This window comes from Dermacentor silvarum, chromosome 3, assembly GCF_013339745.2.
Source record: "Dermacentor silvarum isolate Dsil-2018 chromosome 3, BIME_Dsil_1.4, whole genome shotgun sequence".
Lineage (NCBI taxonomy): Eukaryota > Metazoa > Arthropoda > Arachnida > Ixodida > Ixodidae > Dermacentor > Dermacentor silvarum.
In genome coordinates, this window is record NC_051156.1 from 148,117,318 (window position 1) to 148,143,651 (window position 26,334).

The 26,334-nt window shown below is 45.8% G+C and overlaps 1 protein-coding gene across 7 annotated transcripts in view; it reads right to left on the bottom strand.

Moving 5' to 3' along the window:
• LOC119444886 (nose resistant to fluoxetine protein 6) overlaps window positions 1-17,647 on the bottom strand; it is a 123,832-nt gene extending 106,185 nt beyond the window's left edge. For 3 of the 7 annotated variants that reach the window (XM_049663719.1, XM_037709228.2, XM_049663717.1), the window contains exons 1-6: window positions 16,913-17,613; window positions 13,132-13,343; window positions 9,859-9,970; window positions 6,020-6,104; window positions 3,062-3,153; window positions 755-934 (exon numbers count right to left, since the gene is read on the bottom strand). In XM_049663719.1, coding sequence (XP_049519676.1) covers window positions 755-934; window positions 3,062-3,153; window positions 6,020-6,104; window positions 9,859-9,970; window positions 13,132-13,343; window positions 16,913-17,282 — 1,051 coding nt within the window. In that variant the 5' untranslated portion in view covers window positions 17,283-17,613. Of the gene's footprint in view, window positions 1-754; window positions 935-3,061; window positions 3,154-6,019; window positions 6,105-9,858; window positions 9,971-13,131; window positions 13,344-16,912 lie in introns of all 7 variants that reach the window. The other 4 variants (XM_049663720.1, XM_049663716.1, XM_049663718.1 and 1 more) reach the window with 4 other exon arrangements.
• Window positions 17,648-26,334: the final 8,687 nt, after the last annotated feature.

The window sequence follows — 26,334 nt, forward strand, 5'->3', positions numbered from 1 at the left end:
TCAGCTAGCGCAAGACAAGGGTAATTGGAGATCGCAGGGAGAGGCCTTCGTCCTGCTGTGGACATAAATATAGGCTGATGATAATGATGCTAGAGTTAATCTCTTTGAGAGGTGTCACCGAACACCTGAATTTAGGTTTATTTACTAAGTTTATATATGTATATATGAAAGTTCACGGCAACCAGGGACAGATACCCAGTAGTACATATTGGCCCACATTTTTAGGTTGCGCTACCTACGGGATCGGCCCACGAGAGACGCTAGAAGCATATCCGATGCGGATAAGTTTTGTTAACTCGCTGAGGAAAACTTTGTCGTTAGAAAGCGAAATTTCTAGCCTTTATTAGCACCTCTCCTCCATTACAGCTTCGAAATACGCATTCCGGCTGCTGCAGCACGCAAACAGTTTCATCACACTCGTTTACGAAGAGCGCTAGCTATCACCAGCGGGGAAATCCTGAAAATTAACTTACGTCAGAACTGTGCCCATTACGGCATTAGCCGCATAGATATTGATTTATTGGGTGATAGTTTTCATAACAACGTGCTCGCTTGCACTGCAGATGCACTCGCACGCATGTGCACTTGTGGTCTCAGGAGCGCGAGCGTTTCTTCATCGATGATTTAGTCGTGGTACAATTGGCAACACTAGCAGCCGACCCGGTCTGGCTGACGCCGGTAGGAAGGTAACTAAACAAACAAAACGAGAAGAAAGAAAATGTAAACAGAAGTGGGGAACGCGTGACCTACTCACACCACGAGTCCGACATTACCGAGCCGCAGTGGCCGAGAGCAATGTGGACGATGCCGTAAAACCGCATGCCGTGCAGAAACTGCAAGGCGTAGTGGTCTGGCTTATTCTTGTCAGCCACCTTGAGCAGCATGCGTGTGTTGGACGTCGCCGAAAAGGCCGTGACGAATTCGAACAGAGCACCTGAAATGAAGTAACACGCACACCCTTCCGTCAGGTTGGTAACGAAATGCATCTATTACAACGATCAGAGCGCGATAAAGGCTTTGACGAGCCGCTGAAATGCGGCAATAACACAGGATTCACAAGATGAGGCTGCTCGCCCAATCAGTCCGCAGCATCGCGTAAAGAAAGGCAGCGAATCACGCCGCTAGCAGCACGCCTGCGGCTTGCTTGCGTGTGGTGCGATTCGGTGGCACTTAACTACCTGATGCTCGTTCGCGGGCTAAGCAAGGTCAGTTCAGATAGTCACGAAGGCGAGGCTGTAATGCGGTTCCAAATCAATGAGCAGCGACATCAATTATGGTCGTGCAATTGAAGCACGACTACATCCCGTGGGGCAATGCTCTAGTTGATGAAAATTGTGCATGCAATACTTCACCAATAGAAACATTTGAAAACATGCAGACAATGCCATTAGACTAGGAAACTGTGAAGTCACAGGCTGTTTGCTCCCATCCATGAATAATTTTGAGTACGAAACTGTGTAGTATTTCTGAAGCTGGCTCGTGGCGATGTGTGCTGAGATTTGACGATATTGTATTACCCTATTTGACAGTATAATGTCGTCAAAACTCTCTTATGCATCGTCATAAAGAGTAATGAAAATATATTGAAATTGAAATTGTTTATTTGCCATCCCGTACATTTACAGATTGGGGGACTGTAGAAAAAAAGCTATCCTTCAACAGCTTGACGTGTCTACAATCCCTGTTTCTGCAGGGAGGCAGCCTAACATATGCGTACATACATATACACACATATACATACATATATATAGCTGTATACAGTTATATAGCAATATGTAATGTAGCATTATAATATTAATGTAGCATTAACATCGTACTATTTGATAATTCACCTCATTTTCAACTACCTTTCACCAATTATGTTTTACCAATGTCTTCAGCAAGTAAGTACCAATAAGGTAAGCATACCAGAGAAACAATTAAACGTTGCACGCGTGCTGGGTTAGTGAAGAATAAATTGATCTTTTGTGAATAATTTCATTGTAAAGTTAATTTTATCTTAACATCGAAATAACAGATGTGCGTTGGTACTAAGGACACATGCATATGCATGCTACCCATTGCTCTGAATTCATGCAAAACTCTCGAAGCTCACCAGTGTAATGCGTGCCGTTACAGAAGGCGGACTATAAATGCAGATGAATATATTCAGGTTATATTGTGACGCGATGTTGTGGCGAATATTGTCCCTTACTTACGCTTCATTTGTACTGTTGTGTGCTCTGTATATGCGATTTGATGTGAGCTGCACCAGTAGACGACTTGGCGCAACCAGCTTCGAACGGTACATGTTGATTTTCTTTTTCCGCCGAGAAGTTAGGGCCGGGAAATGTAAATGGTGCTGCCGTGCCTTCATAAGCCGCCATTGCAAGACGTTTGGGCTACCATGGCAGCATCGCTACCATGTAGGACCTTGTACTAAACCCTGTCGTGTGAACTCCGCTTGGTACCTCAGGGACGGGTGAACCAATAAATGTACAGATGGAGGAGCGGACGAGTGCAATTTCCTTGAAGCTCCTATAGACATATCCAAGCTGTTCCATTTATTGACACCTTCAGCGTCACTGGCATACCGCTACGTTTCCGAGTTTCAGTCCTGCCATATTAATTTTGTCATTTCGATTGTCAGGTAGGAATGGGAGGACAACACCAAGGGAGCACTTCCTAATACCCATGTCATTTTTTTTAATTTCTGAACAACCAAATATAAGCCATTACGTTTGTTATATGGTATCCGAGAGAAAAAAAAACGACGCTGGGGGTGCGTCACCTCCGGAAAAAACCAACGCTGGAAGGGGTAACCTTCACGCATTTCCCTTATTACGCCTGTCCTTTCTTCAAGCCATGACCTACAACGCCAGTCGAACAAACACAATCGATTGTTGCACCGATAAGAGCCACCGTCGAATTGGACGGTGCTATGATGACCTTCTACCCAGCAGATAAACTAGAGCGCATATACAAAGCAGCAGGTAGAGCAACATCCTTCTCTAAATAAGTTTGTAATTAGTAGCGCGCCCTCTACTTTAGCGTGACATACGCAAAAACAGACTGCACGTACTGCGGTTTTTCTTGCCCTTCGGCTCTCGGTCCATGAAGCAGTCGACATAGGTACAAGCTGCGACGGTGATGAGTAGAACACCTAAAAATGCCCTGTAAGTCGAAGCAACCTATATTATGTAAAATGCTTCAAAAGCGACAGCCTTATCTTAAAGCATGATGTCAACAAAAAAGTGACACCTTTATGCTGTAATAGAGTAAAAAGTTAAAATTAAGGAACTAAATTAAATAAGTAAAGTCGTAGCAGCTTCTCTAGAAAGCAATAATTTGTTAAATCAGATGTGTCGGAAACAATTACCAGCATGTATGTGTACTAGTAGAGCACTGCACGGGCTCCTGCACGGGCTGAAAGACCTGTTGCCCCGGCGCAGCTGGAAGCTATCAGTGGAACTCCTGTGTACTTCCCTTTTCTTCTTCCGCCGTATTTTGCGCTGTTCGAGCAGAATGTAAAAGTCCAGAAAGACCGAAGTCGGCTCAAGCCCAAGGATGCCATTGTATTCCTTACATAAATCAATGTAATTAATGCTTTCAGCGCGGTGCAAGCGCGTCCGCGACTTGCTGATTCTTCAAAGGCGAATTGGTAAAACGATGACTTGTAAGATAAGATAATTCGTCACGCGGCTGAAATATGTCACTGCGTCCATCCATGATTGCTCGCATGTTCTCAACCGGCCGCTTAGCAGCAGTCCATTACGCTGCACCATGGAGGAACGCGAAGTTCTCTTTCTCCATTTACTCCATCCATGCGCTGTGCTCACGACCGGTCGTGGCTGCGCTTCGGCTATAGTGTACTGGAATACGGTTGAGTGGGACGAGCTGCTGGGGCGGCGGTTGCTTTGCAGTTAGGCGCCCCACGTGGAAAAATACTGTGGCGACGCTGCGATAGAAGTGGATTGGGCGGCATCAAGGTCACGCCGTTGGAAAGTGCTGGCGATACTGTTCGGCAGGGTCATTCCTACTACTTCGTGCACTGATATTTGCGTTCAGACCGCTGAAATGGTGTTCACAATTGCATATGACATGTATTTATGCCTTAAGAACAAGTTCATTTCGTTCTCTTCTTTATTTTTTTTTAATGCCACTTAGTGATCTTTTTCGGTCTGGGGCCGGGTCCGGGCCGGTTTCGAGGCGGGCTCGGGCCTAAGATAAAGGGGTGGCGGGCCGGGCCGGGCGGGTAAAGTAGAATATTTCCAGGCCCGGGGCGGGCCCGGGTCTCGCCATAAAACTATTGGTCGGGCTCGGGCGGGCAGCCCAACGTAAAAAAATCGGCCTGTGCAGTGCTCTAACGTGTAGTTTATATCATAAAACAAATTTAATACATTGCCACATGTGCCATGCGACGTGGCTTGAACGTTTGAGTGGTGAAAAACAATAGTTGAATGATGCACAACTGTAAACTTATTTATTCATAGAAGAAAAAAACACCATTAGATTACCCCGCACTCTTAACATTCACTGCGCAGAATATATTGAGCACAAGCCCATTAGCTTCTCTTGTGAGAGCAAAGGCACACTGACACTTTCACAGCCTAAAAACTGCAATATAAATTACAAAACTTATTTTCGGCATAGTTTACCTGTAAGTAGCTCTTCAAGTCCGTAAGTGCATTTACGTGTCCTTGTATCTCAAGGCCAATGTATATGACGCGTGTAAACCACTAGGGAAAGCGGCCACCTCCTTTTCCTACATAAGTGTCTTAAAAGTGGCTGCTTCTGACACACTGAGAACTTGAAATTCTCCAATGACAAGGATTAAAAATTGGCAGAAGTGTGTTCGCCACCCCAGAAATCTACCAGTTGCAAGCATTCGGCATCGAAATTTGAGAAGAATACAAAAGTATTTGGCCCCGCAACTGAGTGTAAATGCATGTTCTTGATACCTGCAGTTAGAAGAAACACACCTCATGCGTCGAGCTCATATGTGTAGCTGCCTTTCGCATTTCGGAATAAAATTAATTTTTCTTGCTACGTTTTCATTTCGAAGCAAGATTGGTGGCAAGTATAAGATCGCACATTTTTGCAGGCAATGGCCATTCGCTATTGTTTTCATGCAAGGTAAGTTTAGGGAAATATTTAATGAGTGACAAAAAGCGTTCACTTGTTTAAAAGAAACACCCAAGGCGATGAACAATTGCTTTTTAAACACTGTTGTTTTAACGTTGTATTGGTAATATTCTAAATGTGGAAAATGGAAACGAAGGTCTCTTTAGTGCCAGCTATTCAAAAATCCCAGTTACACTGCTCCGGTCAGAATGATAAGAAAAAAAATCGAGGTGTCACAAATAGTGTAGTCACATTAAGTGGCATAACACGTCTAGCGTGACGCAATGGGTGCTGAGGAGCTTCTGTCTCTACGTATACACTCAAGCGCTGGCAGTTTGTAATAGAGATGGACCCGCCAACGGCAGAGCCGGTGGCCCTGCGCTCAAACAAACCGTGTAGTTATCTTACTGCTCTCTGGTGCAGCACAGCGCCCACATTTGCTGACCGAAGGCATTAAAAAACTTACTCGCACAACACTTTTCCTCATCGAAAATTGACAGGGAAAAATGTTTGACTACATATTTATTTCAGCATTGCGGCACCAGGCGGCACCACAGGCATGGCTATACGCTTTTCTGCCCCGATGGTTTGCTTTAATGGTCAGTCAGTCAGTCACGAACTTTACTGAGGTCCTGGGGAGTTTTAAGCCGTTGCAGGTAAGGCTAATTTTTTAAGCAGTAACTCAAACCCACTATTTGCTCTATGGCAGGCTAGTAGTGACCGAAATAACAACCCAGGGAATCGTTAAAGTGACGTGATAGTTATGCGGGTGTTACCTTGCTGACGAGGTACTTCCTTGCTATTTCTTGAATTGCTTCAAAATTCAGAGGTGTCGGTGAGCAAACAAGTTCCTATCAGTTATCATGTGAGGTATCAACATGGAGGCATGACATAAACTTCGGGTAAAGTGACTTACCAAATTCCAATTGCACTTCTACTCCAAGGTTCTGGTTCCCCTGTTACGCAGTCAGACACTTCGAGGTGCATGAAAGGCGGCGTCACTGAAAATTAAAAAAAAAACAATTATGCAGATCATACGCACTGTGACAATTGATGTGCTCTGTGAAAAAAAAAAGCTCTTCGTACGGAGAAACACGCAGATAATGCTGCCAACTGCCATCTCCGTAATTAGAAAAGATAAGGGTTAGGAAAACAGACAACCCGTATTATGGAATGTCTGGTAATATCACGTAGCATCCGTATTCAACAATTTATTCCATAATTTGCAACACAGACCTGCGCACAAGTCACTTCACTGCTTCGAAAAATTCATGGTTGCGGACAAATGCCGTTCAAACAGATCAAGCAATTACAGATAACCATGCTACACGGGGCATACATAATCTAGCTGTTCAGAATAGAGCAGCTAGATTAATCTAGCGTAAATACGACCATCTTTCTAGCATTATCCGAATAAAAAAAACACATTTCACTTCAGTCATTAGAAACTCACCGAGTGATCGTACTTTTCTGTCGGTTTCACAGATACATTTATATCAATTAATGTCACGTCTGTTAATTCATGTATATACCTGTGCGCACGTAACAACGCCTTCACAACACGCTTAGCATCATGCGCATACATGGTCAAACTTGGTATTTAACTCATCATCCCTGTCTCGCGCTACTGCACGTTGGAACAATCTTCCAGACCACATCGCATCCATGTCAAACCGCGAACCATTTCATGATAACCTGAATACGCTCTTTGATAATACTGCAGAATGATATCCCCTAGTACTTTTTGTAACCTTTGTTTCATTACCTTTTTTGATGCTAACATTTTTTTTTTTTGCTCTGTTGAAACTGTTACCCCCCTACTCAATGTCCTTCATTGGGCCTGTAAGGTATTATGAAGAAAAAGTTAACATAAAACGAATGATGCACACCACTTTCAGATACATACCAAGAGTCAACTCTACAAGTATACATCTAACCATGCTCTGAGTGGTATTGAGTGTTCCACAAAGCAGGTCTGCTTATTTTTCAAGAAGTGAGCCTAATTGCCTTGCGCATATGAAATATGACTGCCTTCATATACCTCGGGGTGATGTAGCTACTCTCAACCGTTAACTGAGGATAGTTGTAAAACAACGGGGTCATTCGCGATAGAAGGGGCAGCAAAGGGAGTTTATTACCCAGACAACTGTTAACATGCGTCCATTTAGTGGCTGTTGGAAGCAGTTACAAATCTAGACAAACTAATGCACTATAGTACACGTCGTACTCTTCTTCGTCTAATATTTACCAATAGTAAAAAAACTAATGAAAATAACCTCGCTTCCAGTATTCACAGATATTTCTTGCATTTCGTCGTGAAACAGACATAAATTTCATTTTCAGTTATACAGAGAGGTCCATCCATGTAAGAAAAGCAATTCCTCTGTCTAAATAATAACGCAGGAAGCATCCCTGAAGTGCCTGAAGAGGAAAAATTCCCTGTCTTTACGTGCATTCTGTGTATACTTACAACTGCGCCGCAGAAATACAGCCATCCTTGCGGCTTAGGATGTAGAATAAGCTAAATGGTGATGGTAGAACTTAAGACGCAGCACGTGGGAGTGGTGACGCCCACGCCGGCGCATGTCGTTGTACGCAGTGTATTCAATTAAAGCGGATACGTCTTAAAAAATCACAGGCCACATTTTGTAGATGTAAATTTGTGCCGTAAAGAAGTTTTATTGAAGAAGTTAATTAATAAACTTTTGTTAATTAGTTGGAAATGCGTCTCCTTTTCAAGGTCAGCTCAAGGACAAAAATTATGCCATCTGCCACCAGCAGATATATAAAAATTCCACAGAACTTAAACCTGATCGCCCGGTATAGGCCGTAAGGTGTAACCAATGCAGTTTTCTGGCGATTGGTTTCAGACATCGGGCCGGCCAGTAATCAGAACTCAAATCTAAGGACGACATGAATTGTGCTCCAAAGTTACAAGGGTGTCGTCAATGCGCGGCAAAGGGTATAGATGTCTTTGAAGAACAACGGTAGTCGATGCAAAAACGAGTAGACCCGTCTTTCTTGGGAACAAGAAAGACAGGAGATGCTCAGGGACTGTGAAGTGGCTGAATAACGCCCGACAAAAGGGGCATATCGTCGAATTGGTCGTCAGTGACGCGGCGCTCTTCGGTGGAGATGTGCTACGGTCTTTAACGCAAGGGTAACTGCACACAATTCGGACGTGCGGCTCAGTTGCGGCTCATAAAATTCGAAGGAATTGAGAACTTGTGGAAAAGGTGAAGCTCAGAGCGTTGTGCAAGGCAGCTTAACCTATTGTTACGAGGTTTATTGGCAGCGCGATCTGGCAGCGACGCTACGAATTAGAACGATGAGGCAGCGTGATGCGCCGTCTCAAAAAGATACTAGCGCAGAGCGTTGGCGTTCAGCTCTCCTAGTAGGATAGTATGAAAAACAGATGTGTGCTCGTGTTCTTCCTTAGAAGCCCGTCTCCAAAAGAGAAAATTTTCGATAAGGAAATTATCGCACTGTTACCATGATACCCCAATGACGTGGCTCGAGCTCCTCTCGCAGCAGCTAGGCGATGAAAACGACGTCGTCGCGGTCAAAGCAAAACAGGCTTCAGAGCTGTTAATCATCGAACACGTCAACGGTTGAGTACGGTATCTGAAGACGCGCTGGCATTGCAAAAATGAAATGGATGCGCGCAGCTAGAGAATTCCCCTCTGGAATATTTTCGCCCACTGAGGGCGTGTGGATGGCTTTGTTTTGACCCCATGCGAATGAGCAATTGAGCCGCACAAGGTCACGTCGAATGCCGGATGCGCACTTGCCTGGGGCGTGTCTCGATCGAGGCAGCGTTGTGCCAACTTATAGGGGCATGGAGTACCTTTATACTGATCGGTCAATATGCCCATGGGTAAAACGATTTGTGCAAGCAGCCCCTGTTCCTTTTTTTCTGTTTCTTTGTCGTTATTATTTTTCAAACATTTTTGTTTGTATGCCCGAGCTTTTGGGCTTCATTGCATGTTAAAAACAATTCTAACGTTATGACACTTACAAGGTTGAAGGCCTGTGCCAGCTCGGAATAAACATCCCAGCGCTGCCGTTGCCTAGAGAATAGCAGAATCCCTACGTCTGTAATAATAAACCCCGGCATTGAAGAACTTACCAAAGCGGAACTTGACTACACAGGTCACATTATTACGCTCATATCTATCGGCTTTGAAATTCGGCAATCATTTCTCCTAGCATTTTCTTTTTTTTTTATTTCATGCACTTGCATAACATGAACATGACTTTTGCGAGAACTGCGGTCAGGACAGGACATATGTACAGTGCGGTGCTTTGTTTAAGGGAACACATGACCGTAGACCACATGCGAGTTTTTGCCTCTGGCAAGTTTCAAATTACCCAGCCTTGCAGCAGCTAACTTATGGTTGGTGGCGCTTGCGCCATTTCACAGCCCCTGTGTAGTGCCCACTGTTTGAACGGGCACTGGCAGCCGGGCCTCCAACAAAGTGGTTACGGCACATCAGAGTGTTCCATTTTACATTGAACGACACTGTGTATATGCTGTCTTTTTGTTTTCATGCTTCACGATTCTAGGAACTATATTAGATACCGCAGACTGCACTTCACCTTGTATGCAATAGAACGTTACTTAGTCGCTTTCAACCAAGTCTAAGCTGCGTTCAAGCAGTTGATATGGGCACTAAAAGAAAAGATAACGTTAAACACAACGGTTTTCAGCACCCATTTCTAATCACCGCGTAGAGGACTACGTATTGTACGCACCCGTGGCCACCAAGGCTTGCATGTCTTGTTGGTTGCAGTCGTCTAGAGAGCAGACTGCCAGGCGACCCAGAGGAAGCTTCGTGAAGGTAAAGTAGTTCTTGAAATATTGTAGCTGAAATAAGGTAGAAAAGTTATTGTGTGAAACTCGAGCTCATACATGAAGCATGGACCTTAGTGCGGCATGAATACACACTTCCACTTAATATATCTGCACAAAGTGAGTCGCTTTATAAATTAGCGAACGCCTCTGCAGAAAACGTCACAACTGCAGAAACAAGTTGCAGAAACAAACTGCAGGTTATTTATTTACGCTATTTATTAATCTTAACTGAGAAGCTAGTTCCGACAATATATTTCTAGCGCTTAGCTTGATCAGGTGGCACAAAATTTTCACTGATGCTACCGACTTTCCCACAGCCGAGCCACTAAATAGTGTGGCACACCCTCTTGGTAAATGAAATGTCGTCTGTCAACGTTCTGCTGGCATTGCTTTTTTCATGGTTCTGCTTTTGATGTTGCTCTCATGTGACCTCTTTTGCGATATTACCCGAACTAGGGCACTTCTTACATATTTCAGAATGCCGTAGGGTAAACCGAACGAAGTGGCAGCTAAGGGGGTGGGGGGCGTACATGAGCACAGAATTGCTTGCAGAAGTATTCCTGTTGGTCTTCGGTCGAACGTCACACGTATTAACACAACGAAAAAGGAAACATTTAGACCAATCAGTTACCCGCACAGACAAAACTAATTAGCTTGCTTTACAGGGTCGCTCGATGCGCGGAAATGTTACAGAACTTATATCTATTCACTGGCAGCTAGCTAGCACTTATGTAGCTGACAAAGCTAATACAGAAACCATCATTGATCATTGTCTATGTCGTATAAAACATTTGTTAAGGGTATAGACGGCGCAAATTTGTGCTAACAGTGGCGACGTGGTATACGACAATGGAGTGATAATGGCGGCGTGGCGGCCATGATTCCGATTTTGTGACAACGACTGTATGACAACCATGAGATGTCGACGCTAGAATGACGACGATGTTATGCAGACGATGATGTCACGACAGCTTGATGGTGCTTCTGCAGGGATGCCGATGGGATGACAATGTTAAAATGATTACAATAGTACGACGGCGACGGCGCGGTGACAAAGGGATGGCGAAGCTTGAATCACGACGACGGTGTGACGACAAAGGTATGACAGCAATGGGTTGATGACAGTGTAATCGCTACGACAAAATGACTACCATTGAACGACCCCGATGGCAGGACGATGACTTTGTGATGACGACGCGCTTTTGACAATGGCATGACGATGATGGAACGATGACTAGGGCTCGAAGATGGGGTGATGACGACGATATGACAAAGCAGTGACAGCAAGATAGTAAGAGAGAGAAAGAGAGATAAAAGAAACGCAGGGATGTTAACCCGTCTGGAATGCGGTTGGCAACCCTACGCTGGGGGAAGCGAGAAGGAGAATAAAAAAAGGAGAGATAGGGGAGAGAGACACGTGCACGGACAAAACTACAGAGTCAAAGGCGATCACACAAGCCAAACGTTCTCAGAAAGCACAAAAGTGCCTTCACTGCCTTCTGAGCCACTGATCGGTGGGGACGGTATTCTAGTATTGTATGTTCAATCAGTAATCGGCCATATAGTTTCCTGAATGTGTTAGACATAGATTGTGTTTGTGCTTCAAATTGAGGACCGTGGCACATTAGGTGGACAATGTTCTCGCAGCCGCTGACATCACATGCAGGGCTGTCAGCCATTCTAATAAGTGCTGAATATAGCTTTCGTGAAGGTCACAACCGACACAGAAGAGGCGCTTGACGTCGGTGCAGTCCTGCCGGAGGTTCGAATTGCAGCGAAGGATTCAGTCTGTGCAGTCTGGTGCATCTTGTATGGGCGGCATTCCAATCAGCTAACGACAGTGTCCGGGCTAGAATGGGAAGCTGTGTCGCAGCGCTTGTCCTTGAGAGAGAAATGGGGACGCAGTGGCTTTCTTCGTTTGACGTCCGAGCTGCCTTATCTCCGTCATCATTTGGAATGATACCTCATAGGCCTGGTATCCACTGAAAATAGATGCAGCTGGCTCCTAAGTTCCGGCAGAGAAACTGCGTTGAAACCTGGCCATCGCACCGGGGAAGTTAGCGCTAGTGTTGCCAAGGCCTACATCACCGTTGACGGGTTCCTGGAGGGTTAGACGGCGCTGACGTTTGTCCTCAACATCGTGCTCCCGCAACTCGGGGTCAGCGGTTTTTCGCTGACATGTGGTCTCAACATCGCGCTCCCTCAACTCAGGGTGCGCGGCTCTTCGCTCACGTTTCTCCTGGGCTTTGGAAGTCCTCACGCTGATATCGGGATGCTGACGACGAGCCCTTTCCCGACCGCGTTCACTTTGGATCGATTTCCCTGGAATTTCTTAAAATATAAATCTTCCGTTACGTAAGACAATGAATGGTTCATACCCCCTTAAGCAATGGGTCATACCCCCGTAAACGTGGCCTCCCCATTACGACGACAGAAGAGAAGTGAACTTATACGCTGGAATGATTAACGGCAACGCAGCCAGCTGTGGAAGCAGACGACGACGACGAACGCAGGAGCAGTGGCACGAGTGCGTGCCGAGCACGAGCCATCTGTGCAGCGCTGAGAGCAGCTGGATTTCTTTAGCGTTACATCGCCGGCGCAGGCTAGCGCACACAAGCTTCGCTTGAAATGGATCTCGTTTCTAGGTACCTACTAGTCCATAAATAGATCTTGGCGCTAAGCCTTACTGCCTCTAACGTGCTGAAGATCGCTTCGTGTGTTCCGTAACATGGCGGAAAGGTGACAACGATATGACAATTAAAGTACGATCACAATGTCATGAAGCCAATGAAATGACGACGACAGCAACGGCGGCATGTTACTGTTAGAGCTCACGTCTACGCTCACGTGCATCCCCCGCCGACGCGCACAACCCTAATTCGCGATCTAATCGGTTTTCTTTTGTGCCATGCCCGATGCTGGTCAATCGGGTCGCCTTAATTCACACTGTAACCGGTGTTTGTTTGCATTATGCCCGGTAGCTTTTCTAGCTGCCCTATGACTTGAATCGGCCAGCATCTACCGCAGAAAATATGGGCCCGTCATTGCACGCGATCTTGCTGTGACCTTGGCTCCGACTAGACAAATATTGCTTCGCATTTAAAATAAAACGCATTATTCCGTATAACGACTGCCTCTGGAATAGCACACAAATAAAACTCAGTCTCACTTACCCTTGGGTGCAACACATCCGAGAATGACCGAACCACCTCCTCCACGGCTGAGCCGTTCGTGACATAAATCATCAGGTTGCAATACTGCCCTCGCGACAGCATGTTCCCATAGCCGTCGCGTACTACAGTGCGGAGGCACTCGTCGAATGCTCCAATATCCGCGCGAGTGCCCTCGAACAGACCTGTGGGGTACTTGCCGGTGGCATCGAACACTGCGCAATAAAATAAAATCATTGACAGTGATATGACAGAGCTGTCGGCAGGACTGGTGTGTGTCGCTGACAGTGGCAAGTAAAAGAGGAGGGGCGGGTGCCACCAGTCCTGCCCATCACAACTACAAAGTATTTGCATACATCCGTAAACCCACCCAATAAGCCTGCTAGAAAATAGAGTGGGATGGGCTCTACTGCGGCCCTAACCCCAACACTTGATTTACACTAGCAATCAGTGTATGTTACGGCGTGGCAATGAGTTCGCCGCAAAAAAAACTGCGGTGAAAGCATTCACAAACCAATCTATCAAATAATAGAGCAATCTGCAAAAATCAATTAAATTATTTGTTATTACGTGCCCAAACCACGATATGATTATGAGACAAGGGATAGTGGCCGACTCAGGGATTAATTTTGACCACCTGTGGTTCTTTAACATGCACCCAATGCTCGGTACACGGGCATGTTTGCATTTTGACACCATCGAAATGCAGTCGCTGTGGCCGGAATTTCATCTCGTGACCTCGTGCTTAGCAGCGGAACGCAAAAACCACTAAGCAACCATGGCGGATTATACGCCAAAATTAAGACGGCGAAATCTCAGTACTAAAATAAAGAAAAGAAGCAACAAATTAGGGAAGAAATATACAAATATCGGCTAGGGACAAGATTTATGCGTTCAGGAAATAGCAGTTCCGAAACGTGTTGCACCATGCAGTCTGGTCAGCGCGGAATGCTTCTACAAGGAGACCTGTCGTGCTTGTCGAAGTAACAATCATACACTAAAATCACAGGTAACTCTTTGAGGGCATCAGAAATATAAATAAAGCTTTACGTTGTCCCAGTAAATATATGCCGACATTTCGCTATACACAATGCTGGCCTATTCCTCACACGCAGCGATATGCATCTGTTTCCTAAAAAAATATTTTAAGGTATCTTGATGCCGTCGAAAATTATCTCGAAGGTACGGGACTCCGATGTTCCCCCGACAAGTCAGAGCTCCTCCTATAACTCCCCACGCTCCGTGGACGCCCATAAACGCCGCTACGAGGAAATCCAACTTCACATCAGGGATGGTGGAACCATACCCGTGTTCTCCACTATCCGGGTTCTGGACATGACCATCGAAGCCAACGGTGCAAATTCAAGGCTATATCCAAGATCCTCCGACAGACGGCCAATACATCGCGGCTGCTGAAACGGGTGACCTACCGGCGACAGGGCATGAAGGAAGAAAGCCTCATCCGCCTTGTTCACTCGTTCGTCATCTGTCACATCACATACGTCGGCGCCTTCCATAATTGGTACAAAGCAGAAAAGACTAAACTGGACATCACTATACGCAGCGCCTACAAGCTAGCCTTAGGACTGCAAAACAACACCAGCACTGAACTTCTACTCCAATTAGGACTCCATAACACCCTAGACGAATTAATCGAAGCACAGTGTCGGTCTCATCTGGAGCGTCTCACCCTCACAGAAACGGGCCGGCACATTCTAACTAAACTCGGCATCACCTACCACCGTCAACATGGAAACAAATACCCAATTCCACGCGACGTACAGACTTGGCTACATGCCGACCCTATCCCCAAAAACATGCACCCGGACTACAATAAAGAACGTCAGAAGTCAAGGGCTGCCTCTCTCATTAAAGGCTATGGCGACACCACGGGCGTCACCTTCGTCGACGCAGCCGAATATCAAGATGGGCACCGCTTCGCCGCGGCTACCATAGTAGGCGGCTCGCTCAAACATGCTGCCAGCATCGAACCCAAAACGTCGAGACGGCCGAGGAAGTGGCCATCGCCCTGGCCACCCTTGATCCGGACTGCCACACCATCGTGAGCGATTCCCGCCCGGCAATCAGCAATTACATCAAAGGTCGTATTTCAAAACAAGCGCTACGCATCCTACACCAAGCCCCTCACTCACTTGAAAAGCAAATCACTCTCGTCTGGTTCGCAGCGCACGCCGGCGACGTACATCCGCACCTTACCAACCTCAACGAGGTCGCTCACTCCGTAACACGAGGCCTTGTCAATCGTGCCGGAGACAGCGCAGGAGCACCCGCGGAACGCGATCGCCTCACCAGCTACAACGACCTTACGAAATCATTCTATCTCAACAGAAGAACCTTCCCCATCCCTCATCACAAGCTAAACAGAGCACAGGCAACCACCATTCACCTATTACCGACAAACACGTACTCCTCACTAACACGTTACCACAGGATCTACCCAGACACCTACCGTAGTAACACTTGCAAGATCTGTAAGACTCAGGCAGCGTCGCTTCCCCACATGCTATGAAAATGTAAAGACCAATATCCGACAAATAATACCGCGACCCTCTCGTTGAGATGGCACGCCGCCCTGCGCAGCTCCTACCTCGACGACCAACTCTGGGCTACCCAGCAAGCCGGCGAGGCGGCGAAGAGGCAAGACCCCGATGTCCCCACGTGGGAGGCCTAGGCCCAGCCAACTAAACTGCTGGTTTATATAAAAGTTTGTTCCTCCTCCTCCTCCTTGTTTTCAAGGTCACACTTTTCATTACATGTCACGTCATATCTCATGATATGACATTATGTCTTGTCATATCTTATCACACACTGACTCAAGGAACATGTTTGCCGCTGGTTGCGACAATTGTAACACGCGCCAATTTCGAGGCATAACGCATGCAGGGTGTTCTGTATTTCTTCTTTTAACATTCAAGTTTTTTTTGTGGACCGTTGTTGTCTTTTATGATCTGCATTAAAAGCCTCATTATGTTTTTTGCTTGTTTTCTCAATTCTTGTTATTTAAAATATTGCCGTTTTTCATCCTTCTACCAAAACGGCGAGTTGAGCTAGTTGGTAGGTTAACGTCGCTGAAAACAAACAGCGCGATCGAAAGCAACAGTGATAGAACGGTATCAGATGAGTACCTTTCCACTCCGTTCTAGCTGTCTAGTAAGTCCGTGCAGTCGGATGTTTTCCAGTTGCCACGTGCCCCATGGTGAATGTAATAAACATGTAAACCAATCATTTTCTGTTGTGACAGGCGGGAGTCGTGTCTTCTTTTAGAGGTAGTTCCTATCTTCAGGTAAACAGAACTGTCGCCTAATAAGAATGAAGCTAAATAACCACAGTGAATGTCATCGCTTAAATGACAAGGTTGCGCAGAAGCGTCCTGCGAATGCATTTAAATTGATGCGCTACGGAGCAGGTGTGCACGGAAATGAGAAGAGAACGTGAAAACTGCGAGAGTCGATTTCTTGCTTCGCACCTAAAGAAGCCACGGATTCCTTTTGGAGGCACTCATCATGCGTAACTGTACAGCCCTCATCGACATAAAAGGAAACAGATTTTTGTTTTTCAAACGACTGTGGGGGCTAAACACACAAACCCTCCATACATGTGTTTCATGAAACTAAAAGTTCAAGTATAAAATCTTTTTATGGATGCGCTTGCTCTACTTGCTCTATTTGAGACCATGCATCACACGTAATCGCCGTAAAAAAAAAAACTACTCGCTGTCCTATTTTATATTGAGGAAGACTGTAGCGTTTTCGCAAGCACTCACATTTCAGCGCCCATGGTTCGAGGTTCTGGAAGCCGCGCAAAGTCCGCAAGAGGCCAGCCGTGCACTCCGGGCGGACGTCGGCTTCCAGCAACTTTCTTCGAAGGGACGTCGGCATGTTGGCGAAAACTCGGGACATCAAGTTGCGCATCACTTGCGCGTAGTCACTCACACCCTGATCCTTCGGAAAAGCAGTTGTCGACGTTGACATCGCGGTCTCCAGTCTGTCGACGCTTGAAACATCCGTTGATGCATGCACTGCTGATGAAGCTTGTGCCAGCCATGTTGATGCTAGCAGTAACAGCACCGCGAGCATAAGTCCCTCGACTGACCGCTGCCGAAATGGAGTTTCGGAAAACCGCCGGGAGAGCATAGCAGGATAAAATACTGATTTGATAGATGCTTGAACTGGACCACTGAAACCACGCAGACAGCCTAGCCGCTCAGGATGACTATGGCGCTCATTGACAGAAAAGCATTTCTCTCGACGCCTGAAGCTAATGGAGAATACTACGGGACGCCACTGGACTAAACGTTTGCAGAGGTCACTTTTTTCAACTCGATAAAAGGTATTCAGAAGGGCTGTGGCCCAGTATCAAGCCAGCTTCTCTTTGTGGGCACAGCGAAGATAGTCATGAAAGAAGTGGACGCCAGGGAGAGGCGTGGAGCAGCCTTTCCTTTAAAAAAAATGCGCTTCATTAATTCGCCAAGACACGAGATTGGTTCAAAGGAGCATTTCGCATTCCTAAGAAAAAAAACAAGTGCACAGTGGCCGTAATGTTTACGGTGCTCAAGGTCTTCGTAACCCTCTCTTCGGCTCGCGAGATTATTACTTGGCCGAGAGAAACGAACATGAAAAAAAATCAAAAAGGGAAAGAAATACCGCCGGGTCAAGAATCGCACGTGCTCACACGTAAGTCTCCCCTACGACAACGCGGTAAAACCTGCTGCTCGCAGGGTTTTACTCATCGTGCAGGGAAAAAAATTGTACGGTGACGGCGATCGAGAACAGGTGGGGGGACCTGCTCAAACAAGAGAATAATATTAGGATGGGCATGTTGTTTGTCATGGATCCTATTATGTGTTGTAATCATTCTGCTATAAGTTGGAAAATGGCAGAACAGGAGTTTTTTGCGGAAACTATGGAATAAACTCTTTATGAGAAAGCTGTACTTTGTCGTTGACAGGATTGATAAATTCAAGCGGATTAAAAGCAATCAAAGCCATCGTGACAAACTGTAAACACTAGCGAAACGACAGAACAACATCGCAGTGGTGTCGCAAAAAGCTCGATGGAAATTATAGATATATATTTTTGGGGGGAATCGGTTCTATTCTTTTATAGATCTCGAAGAAAAATTAATTCTTGAATGAGTCTGTCCTGTAAAATATTTTCCTAATTTGAAGTGTATTCCGTGCACAATGGTATATAAGTTGGTTGAAACAAGTCTGAATAATGGTTTATGCCACATTTGCAATTAAATAGCTTATGTTGAAACATCCAGGAAATTCATTTCAAGTGGATGCGTCTTGCAACCTCGCCGGCTACAATTAGTAAATTGCAATATGTGTCGTAAAGTATTTAACTAGAAAGTTCATTAGTCAATGTTTGTTAATTAGTTGAACATGTGTTTCAATTTCTCGTGCTACTAATGCCCGTCTCTTCGAAAAACCCAGCTGAACGATAAGAATTATGCTACCTGCCACAGGCGATTTTTAAGAATTCCGTAAAACTTAAAAATGAACACCCGGTTTAATAGATAGATAGATAGATAGATAGATAGATAGATAGATAGATAGATAGATAGATAGATAGATAGATAGATAGATAGATAGATAGATAGATAGATAGATAGATAGATAGATAGATAGATAGATAGATAGGATAGATAGATAGATAGATAGATAGATAGATAGATAGATAGATAGATAGATAGATAGATAGATAGATAGGCAGGCAGGCTCTTGCGGCACACCAGAGGATACATAAACATCAAGGGGAGAAACACCATCCATTGAAACTCGTTAAGTTCATGGTTTTAAATACTCCCTTATCCTCTCGATAGTCCTTTCGGTAATATTATACATTTTTGGGGGCAGAAGTAGCAAATGGAAAACAACATCAAATGCCCTTTCAAAGCCCAAAAACGCGCAATTACCTGACAATCGTTTATCTAGCTCACTTACGAGGTCACATGTTAGATCGGTGAGCTGAGTAATACAAGCAAAACGTCTTCGAAAGTCCTGCTGCTGGTTAAGTAAAATGTAATAATATAAAAGGTGTATGAAATCAGCAACCCAAAACATCTCCAATAACCTCACAATCAATGCTTGTTAGAGACATCGGACGATAATTTGAGACAACATTTCGAGAGCCGGACTTGTGCACACGCACTTACGTGAGCTGCTTTCCAACCAAGTGATAACTCGCGTTCTTTAGACGATTTGGTTAAGTTAAGGTACATATTCAGGACATAATTGCGCAAATAAACAGAACCGAACAGCCGGTTAACCCTCTCACCTGGTAGCACTACTCGGGTTCAAAAGTTCGAGCAACAACTCAATTGCCGTTTCGTGAAAAGTAACAGTGCCCATTGGAGAGTTAAAAATAAAACCAAAATTCTAATTATGATGAATCTATTTGAGCGGGTATAAAAAGCAGGATAGCTTCTTAAAGCACGACGCTTTTTCCCCCACTATCGTGAATAATGTTACAATTTTGTTTCAGACACGTAATTGACACGCCAGCTTTGCCAGTTCATTTGATGCACTGCAAAAATTCTGTTGGGCGCTCTTTTCAATGCAAATTAAAAACAAGAAAAATATTTCGCTTGTTTAATTGCATTCTTTATAGCTTGCGTGACGTTTTCTAGGATATTATTCCAGACAAAGTTGGGTGTTTCTTATAAGGTGCGTACGCGCATTGTCTTTTCTAAGTGAATGTGTACCCGGTTTTGTTAAATCATGGTTTGCTTTTGTTTCGTCTCAATGTCACGTTCCAAGAAGGCCACGTACCGCTCCCACAGTTCCAGATTTTTCCCCCTAAATATAATCAATAATTCATGAACACTGCGCATGTCCGTTGAAAGTTTCAAAGACGTCGTAATAGGATTCTAGCGCAAGGTGCTACATCCAGTGTCCATGCTTTAAGGTAACTACAAGCTGGTCCGCTTATGCAACCTTGAATTTTAGCGTATTTTAATTTAAATTCACTCAGCAAGGGAGTGTGATCGCTAATGACAGGTAAACCAAAACAGGATGCGCAGCTGCAGGAGCGTCAGTTAGAACCAGACATTCCAACGCGTTGGTTGGTATTGCCAGCTGCATGAATTGCACACAAGCGCACAGAAATAATAGTTCTTTACCGTAAGTTTTTCCTGTATCTGATGTGTCCCCCGCTCACGGGCACTGACCATCAGGTAAGTTAAGATAACCTCCAATAACCAAGTAATCAGCAGCGACCGTTCCGACATATTTTGCAAAATTCCCTGTACTATTATTTGTGCCTCTTGAATGCCTCTAAAAAGAACTCACTGCCAAATACTTACTGCTACGTAGATGTATTTGAATCTAAACAGCCTCACATGTCCCGAACGGAAAATACATCCGCCGTAAGAATCGCGATCGACACGATATGTCACGTGATACGCAAGAAGTGCTTGCTTATCAATTATGCCACTAGACGACCACCACACTCTGAATCAAGAACAACGGACGGTTTAGTCATTTTAATGAGGTTTGGAAGGTCATCAATTTTTTTACTACTTCAGCAATATACGATCAGAAAAGATAGGCAAGAGCTGTGTAACTGACTCTGTCATGTTCTGCATTTACCGCTATGTATTTCGTTATAGACATATCTTGGCTTATTTACGTAAAGTGTATCCTACTTCAGGACTAAGTTATCAGACCGTACACGATGTGCATTACCGGTTTCCAGTAAACATTTTTTTGTTTTCACTTTGCAGCTGTGGAAAAATCCTGAGAACTACTGATTCCCGTGCCCTTTATCGTGCTTGTTTTGCCCAGGACATCTTGCCTACATTTAAAGGTCTCGAAGTTCTCAATTATGGCTCACATTTTGTTGCGGTTAAATTTGCTAAGATAGTGAGCTTCGTCAATGCGTACATTGCGTGCTCCCAGTTTAACGGCAGATATCCATAGTGCGGTTCTCATCCTTCACATATGATTCATATTCTTTGTTACCTTCAGTGCCAAATAACATCAAATTACAGCTCCAACTCCTGTTTTTAAAATCATCAAACTTCGCATTCGGTATCTGCAGCTCAGTCTGTTGAAGGTTATCAGCCTATGGCAACCTGCAGACTGCTCACAAGCTCATCAATGAATAATCATTCGCAGATGTGTCAAGGCCTTATTTATTTTCTCCGTGACATTCTTGCCATCAGGAAAAAAATTCAATTGCGATTAACCATTCTTAAATTTCGTTTTGGCCAACCAGAAGCTTCTTCAGAGCATCGCTCCTAGGTGGTCCAGGATTAAGTGCACATCTTCGCATAAAATCAGTAGCAATAAATAAAACACAGCATGTCTCATGAGCACTAAGCGACGGCTAGAAAGAAGCATTGATACATTCGCAGAGTGTAAACGCATTAGCAGCAAAGGGTGAGGAACCGAAAAGGCATACACAACTAATTCAACTCAAAACTGATCGTAACCAACCAGCATGCAACTGCCAAAAAGCGATCCGCGCGGGAAGTGTCGCGCTGTTTCTACGCCCCGGAATAATGTTTAAATACTGCTCTCGTAGCCTGTGGTGGCGCTCTGCGAAGTGGCAAGGTTCACTGACTTTCGGAGAGGTTTTGAACATGGCGTTACTGCGCGAACCTTGGTCGAAGTCAACCCCGATCACCACCGTCAGCACGCTACGCGGTAAAAGATTACACATGGATACGATAGTGCAGTATATCATGAGCGCACTCCTTCACAGGGTGCGGGAGCAGCGTGCGTGAGCAGCCAAAGCATCAGCATCGCGACCATTGTGGCACCGGTTCTAAGATATACACATAAAATGTGCGTGCATGCATCACGCTATGGCTGCGTGTTCGATAAAGGATTCGCCAGGGTTACCAGCGAATGCCCTTTGCGTTTATGGTCTGTGTGATGGGTGTCTCCGTGACTCGAAGGCACATGAAAAGATTAGACTCAGAGTGGTCACGGGAAGTAAAACAATTGATGACTCAGACTGGGGCCAACGTCTCGACAAAGGAGCTTATCTGCGCCGGGACCTGGTCGAAGAGAAGTTCCGTTGTCTAAACGGTGGCTCCAATAACAGTCCTTTTTCGACCCCTGTTATGATAACTTCGGCGGCGCGCAGACACTTTGTGTATCGGCGTCAGAGAGATTCAAATTGTGTCTGCGTCACAGGTGCAAATGTGCTCATGATTTGGCGCCCTCCTCATTGCTCACGAGAGCAAGGACCCTAAACCTAATCAGTTTGGTTTGTCTTGCCGGGCAGCCGCTCCCAAACTGCGGCGAATACATTACGGGAGGTGTGGTAATGAGCGAGTTCAACGTTTAAAGCACTCACAACAGTTAAAAAAAATTCCAAATGAGAATGAACAAGCAGATTAGCGGTTTTTTTTTAATTTACTAAAATAGATTATTCCCTTTCGGATGCTTCGTTTGCAGTTCAATGCCGCCCGGAAACTCGTATAGCGCACGGCTGCCACTGGCATTACGTTCTGTACCATAGATGTGATAGTCGGTGAATATATTGCACTTTTATAGCTTCGCACTTAGCAGCCCTAAAGAGGGTACTGTCTACTATACGAACTATAAGGACTGTGTCGTTGCGGACGTCGAGCAGAGCGGAGAAGACCGTAAAATGTTTTCATCTCACCCAAAGTATAAGCCCAAGGCATGATCACTGATAGTGTAGACAGGTAGATTTTTATATTATTTTTGTTACGCAACCGCAAACCCACAAACAACATTTTCACATTATTCTTAACGAGCTCAAATACGTTTCGTCCTACTGTAAACAACATAAATACTGAAAGGCTTTCCAAAACAAATTACTGATTTCAGAATCTGCTGTGCTAGGGCGTGCCCTTGATATTTGTGTAGAAGAACTACAATTGTGGACTTAAGGGACTGAATAGGGCCGCTGACTCTGCTATACTCGCGGACAACTTTCGGTGGCTATGAAGGGAAAGCTACGGGCGTGTGGCTGCTGCACATGTGCTACCGCGCCAAGACGTCCGGCAGCGTTTGACAGTGCTTTTTGGTTGCTCGGAATAGACTCTGAATCGACGCAGCTTCCACGTGCGACGGTTTAGCGTTTGCCAAGACGCAGAAGGGGAAAGCAGCAAAATTGGTAAACTTTTACACTCAGTGGTGTGTTCTGTCTTATCTAACTGTTGCCAATAAGGTGTCTATTAACACGAAAGTGTTTTATGCCGGGGTCCACCAAGACTTCACTGACGTATTTCCGTCACGGAAATACGTCATAGAACATAATACAAAGAAAGAAACCAGAAGGAAAAGTTCCACAAACATGCAAAATTTGGAAATCGAACCCACGACCTCTCGGTCCGCGACGATAGATCGCCGAGCGTTTAGCCCATTGCGCCACAAACGCATTTGCAGAGAGCTACACAGACGCGCCTTATATATCTAACACTCCTCCGTGTACCCGCGCTCTTGCTCGGGGCGGTGCCGCCGCCTACGAGCAGAAAAGAGAAGTACTGCATTATGACACTAACGCGCACCGACAGTGAACGCTTCGGTGGTCTCAGCACTACGACGCCTCGATGCCAGCATTCGAAGGGACGCTGGCATCAAGAAGCACTACCAACGCCACCTAGGTGGCGTTCACCGTACTCAGCACAGCGGAGCGTGGCCTCCGCAATTAGCTCTGAAAATGTTTCTGAAGTTGATCGCGGAGGCTGCAATTACGACGCGCTGTACGCGCTGATTTGACTCGGTGACGATTCAGTTACGTGCTTTGTCTTGCGCGTTGTATTAGTGTGTCAGTTACGTGCTTCGTCTTTCGCGTTGTGCTAGCGTGTGCAGCGTAGTGCAGCTTCCATATGCACGACGGTTGCTCATGGTCATCGACGTTGGTAGTCGTGATGGAGGAGACGTGCCACCAGGCGTCAGCGTGGGTGCATCAACGCCTAAGGGCGCTTTAGCCACAAAACACCAATAGACATTATATATCAATGTGCAATAAACATTACACTACTTCTGTGAAGACACGTTTCACTTTCGTGTTCTATACCGATTCCTATATAAGAGGGATCAACCACATTTTTTTTTGTCTTCCCCAGTCTAAACTAACGCGGGACTGTCTTTAGAAGCGCTCTCACTTGTGCGCGCTTTTCCTCCGTAGCTTTCCCTTCGTAGCCACAAAGAAGTTGTCCGCGAGTATAGTACTAGAATGTAACCACGAAGTTTCAAACTCCGTTTATATTGCATTCGTGCCACCGCAAAACTAGTCGGTGCAGCTCCCGGAGGTGACGTGGCATCAACGACCCAGCCTGGAAACCCTCTGACAACTTTGCCTACCCGTGGAAGTATATTAGACGTTGAGGTGGATGGAGTCCCAGTCAAGTGCCTCGTCGACGCCGGTGCGTAGATATCTGTAATGAGTGCCGCGCTTCGTAAAAGGCTCAGAATGGTGCGGACGCCTGCTGTACCGTGCATAGTACGCGTTGCCGACTGCAGTACGCCACCGGTTGTCCGCATGTGTGCAGCACGAGTAACGATTGCTGGCCATCAAACTACCGTCTTATTTATTGTGTTAGAGAGCTGTCCGCATCACCTGATTTTGGGGCTCGACTTTCTTTCGACCCATTCTGCCCTAATAGACGGCGCTACCGGTGTCTTGCAGTTGGAACTTCCTTCTGACAGCCACTTTGTTTCTGATGAACATCCCCCGTCCCTGTGTGCTACCAAAGGCGCCCTATTCCCGCTGAATCCGCTACTATTGTACTATTTAACGCTCGACCCCATGTTCCTGATGGCGACTGCATCGGCTCTCTACTTGTCGACGCCTATTCTGCAGCATGGCGTCGTGCTCCTAAGTACCGTTGTCACTATTGTAGATAATTCTAATTGACTTCCCGTTCTCAACCTTGGGTGTGTTGCTCATGGTCTTTCCGGTAACATGACAGTGGCCCGTCTGACACCTTTGCACGAGTGCCAGACATCTCCGCTCGCGTCCGCTATTTCTGCCTATGTCAGCCCTATCGTCGTGTGCTCCAATTCGGCTTTTTCACCCTACCACGACGTCGATTAGATGTTCGCTACCGACCTTTCTCCAGCTCAAACTGAAGACCTTAGGCGCATGCTGTTCATTTGCCCCGAAATATTTTATTTCGATGACCGCCCACTCAGCTAGACAACCGTCGTCACTCATCGGATTAACACCGGAGAGGCAAGTTCCGTCCATCGCTGCTCCTACCGTGTGTCTGCTGTAAAGCGCAGCATCATTCAAAGCGAAGTGGCAAAGATGCTGAAGAACACCATCGAGCCTTCCGCTAGCCCGTGCGCCTCGCCAGTTGTCCTGGTCAAGAAAAAAGACTACAGCCGGAGATTCTGTGTTGATTATTGCTATCTCAACAAAATCACCAAAAAGGACGTGTAGCCATTGCCTCGTATCGATGACGCACTTGATTGCCTACATGCGGCGAAATGTTTTTCATCAAATGACCTCCGCTCGGGCTACAGGCACATCGCTGTTGATGAGAAGGATCGCCTGATGGACTCCTTCAATTCACTCATGGCCTTCAGGCGTTGCAATGTCCCAGCAACGTTCGAGAGAATGATGGACAGTCTTCTCCGAGGCTTGAAGTGGACAATCTGTCTGTCTTATCTGGATGACGTAATTGATTTTGCTCCAGCATTTGAAACCCACCTTGAGTGTCTCGCCACTGTCCTTGCTGCAGTGGCGCACCGACGGGGGGGAGGGGGGGAGAGGGGGTTGTAACCCCCCCCCCCCTCCTGAGGCCGAGATAACCCCTTTTTTTGTTTAACCCCTTTTCTTGCCTTGCGCCTTTGAGTACTGCAACTAAGATGTAAAACGCGCAATCGTCATCACACTCGCAAACTTGCGCAAAAAGCGCATTTGTTGACAATTTCCCGTGAAGAAATTGAAATTAGTGCTGTTTAAATGGTATTGGCAAACTAAGGCAAACTGTCAACACCCCCCCCCCCCTCCCCCCTTGGCAGACATCCTGGGTGCGCTACTGCCTTGCTGTGTCTTGGGCTGCGAAACTTTAGCTCAACTCGTCGAAGTGTCACTTCGGCCATCGTGAAATACCCGTTTTCGGGCATCTAGTCCACGACAATGGAATCCAACCTGACCCGGCCAAAATTTGAGCCGTGCACGACTTTCCTGTGCTGTGCTCAGTTAAGGCAGTTCGCAGCTTCATTGGCTTAAGCTCGTACTTTCGTCG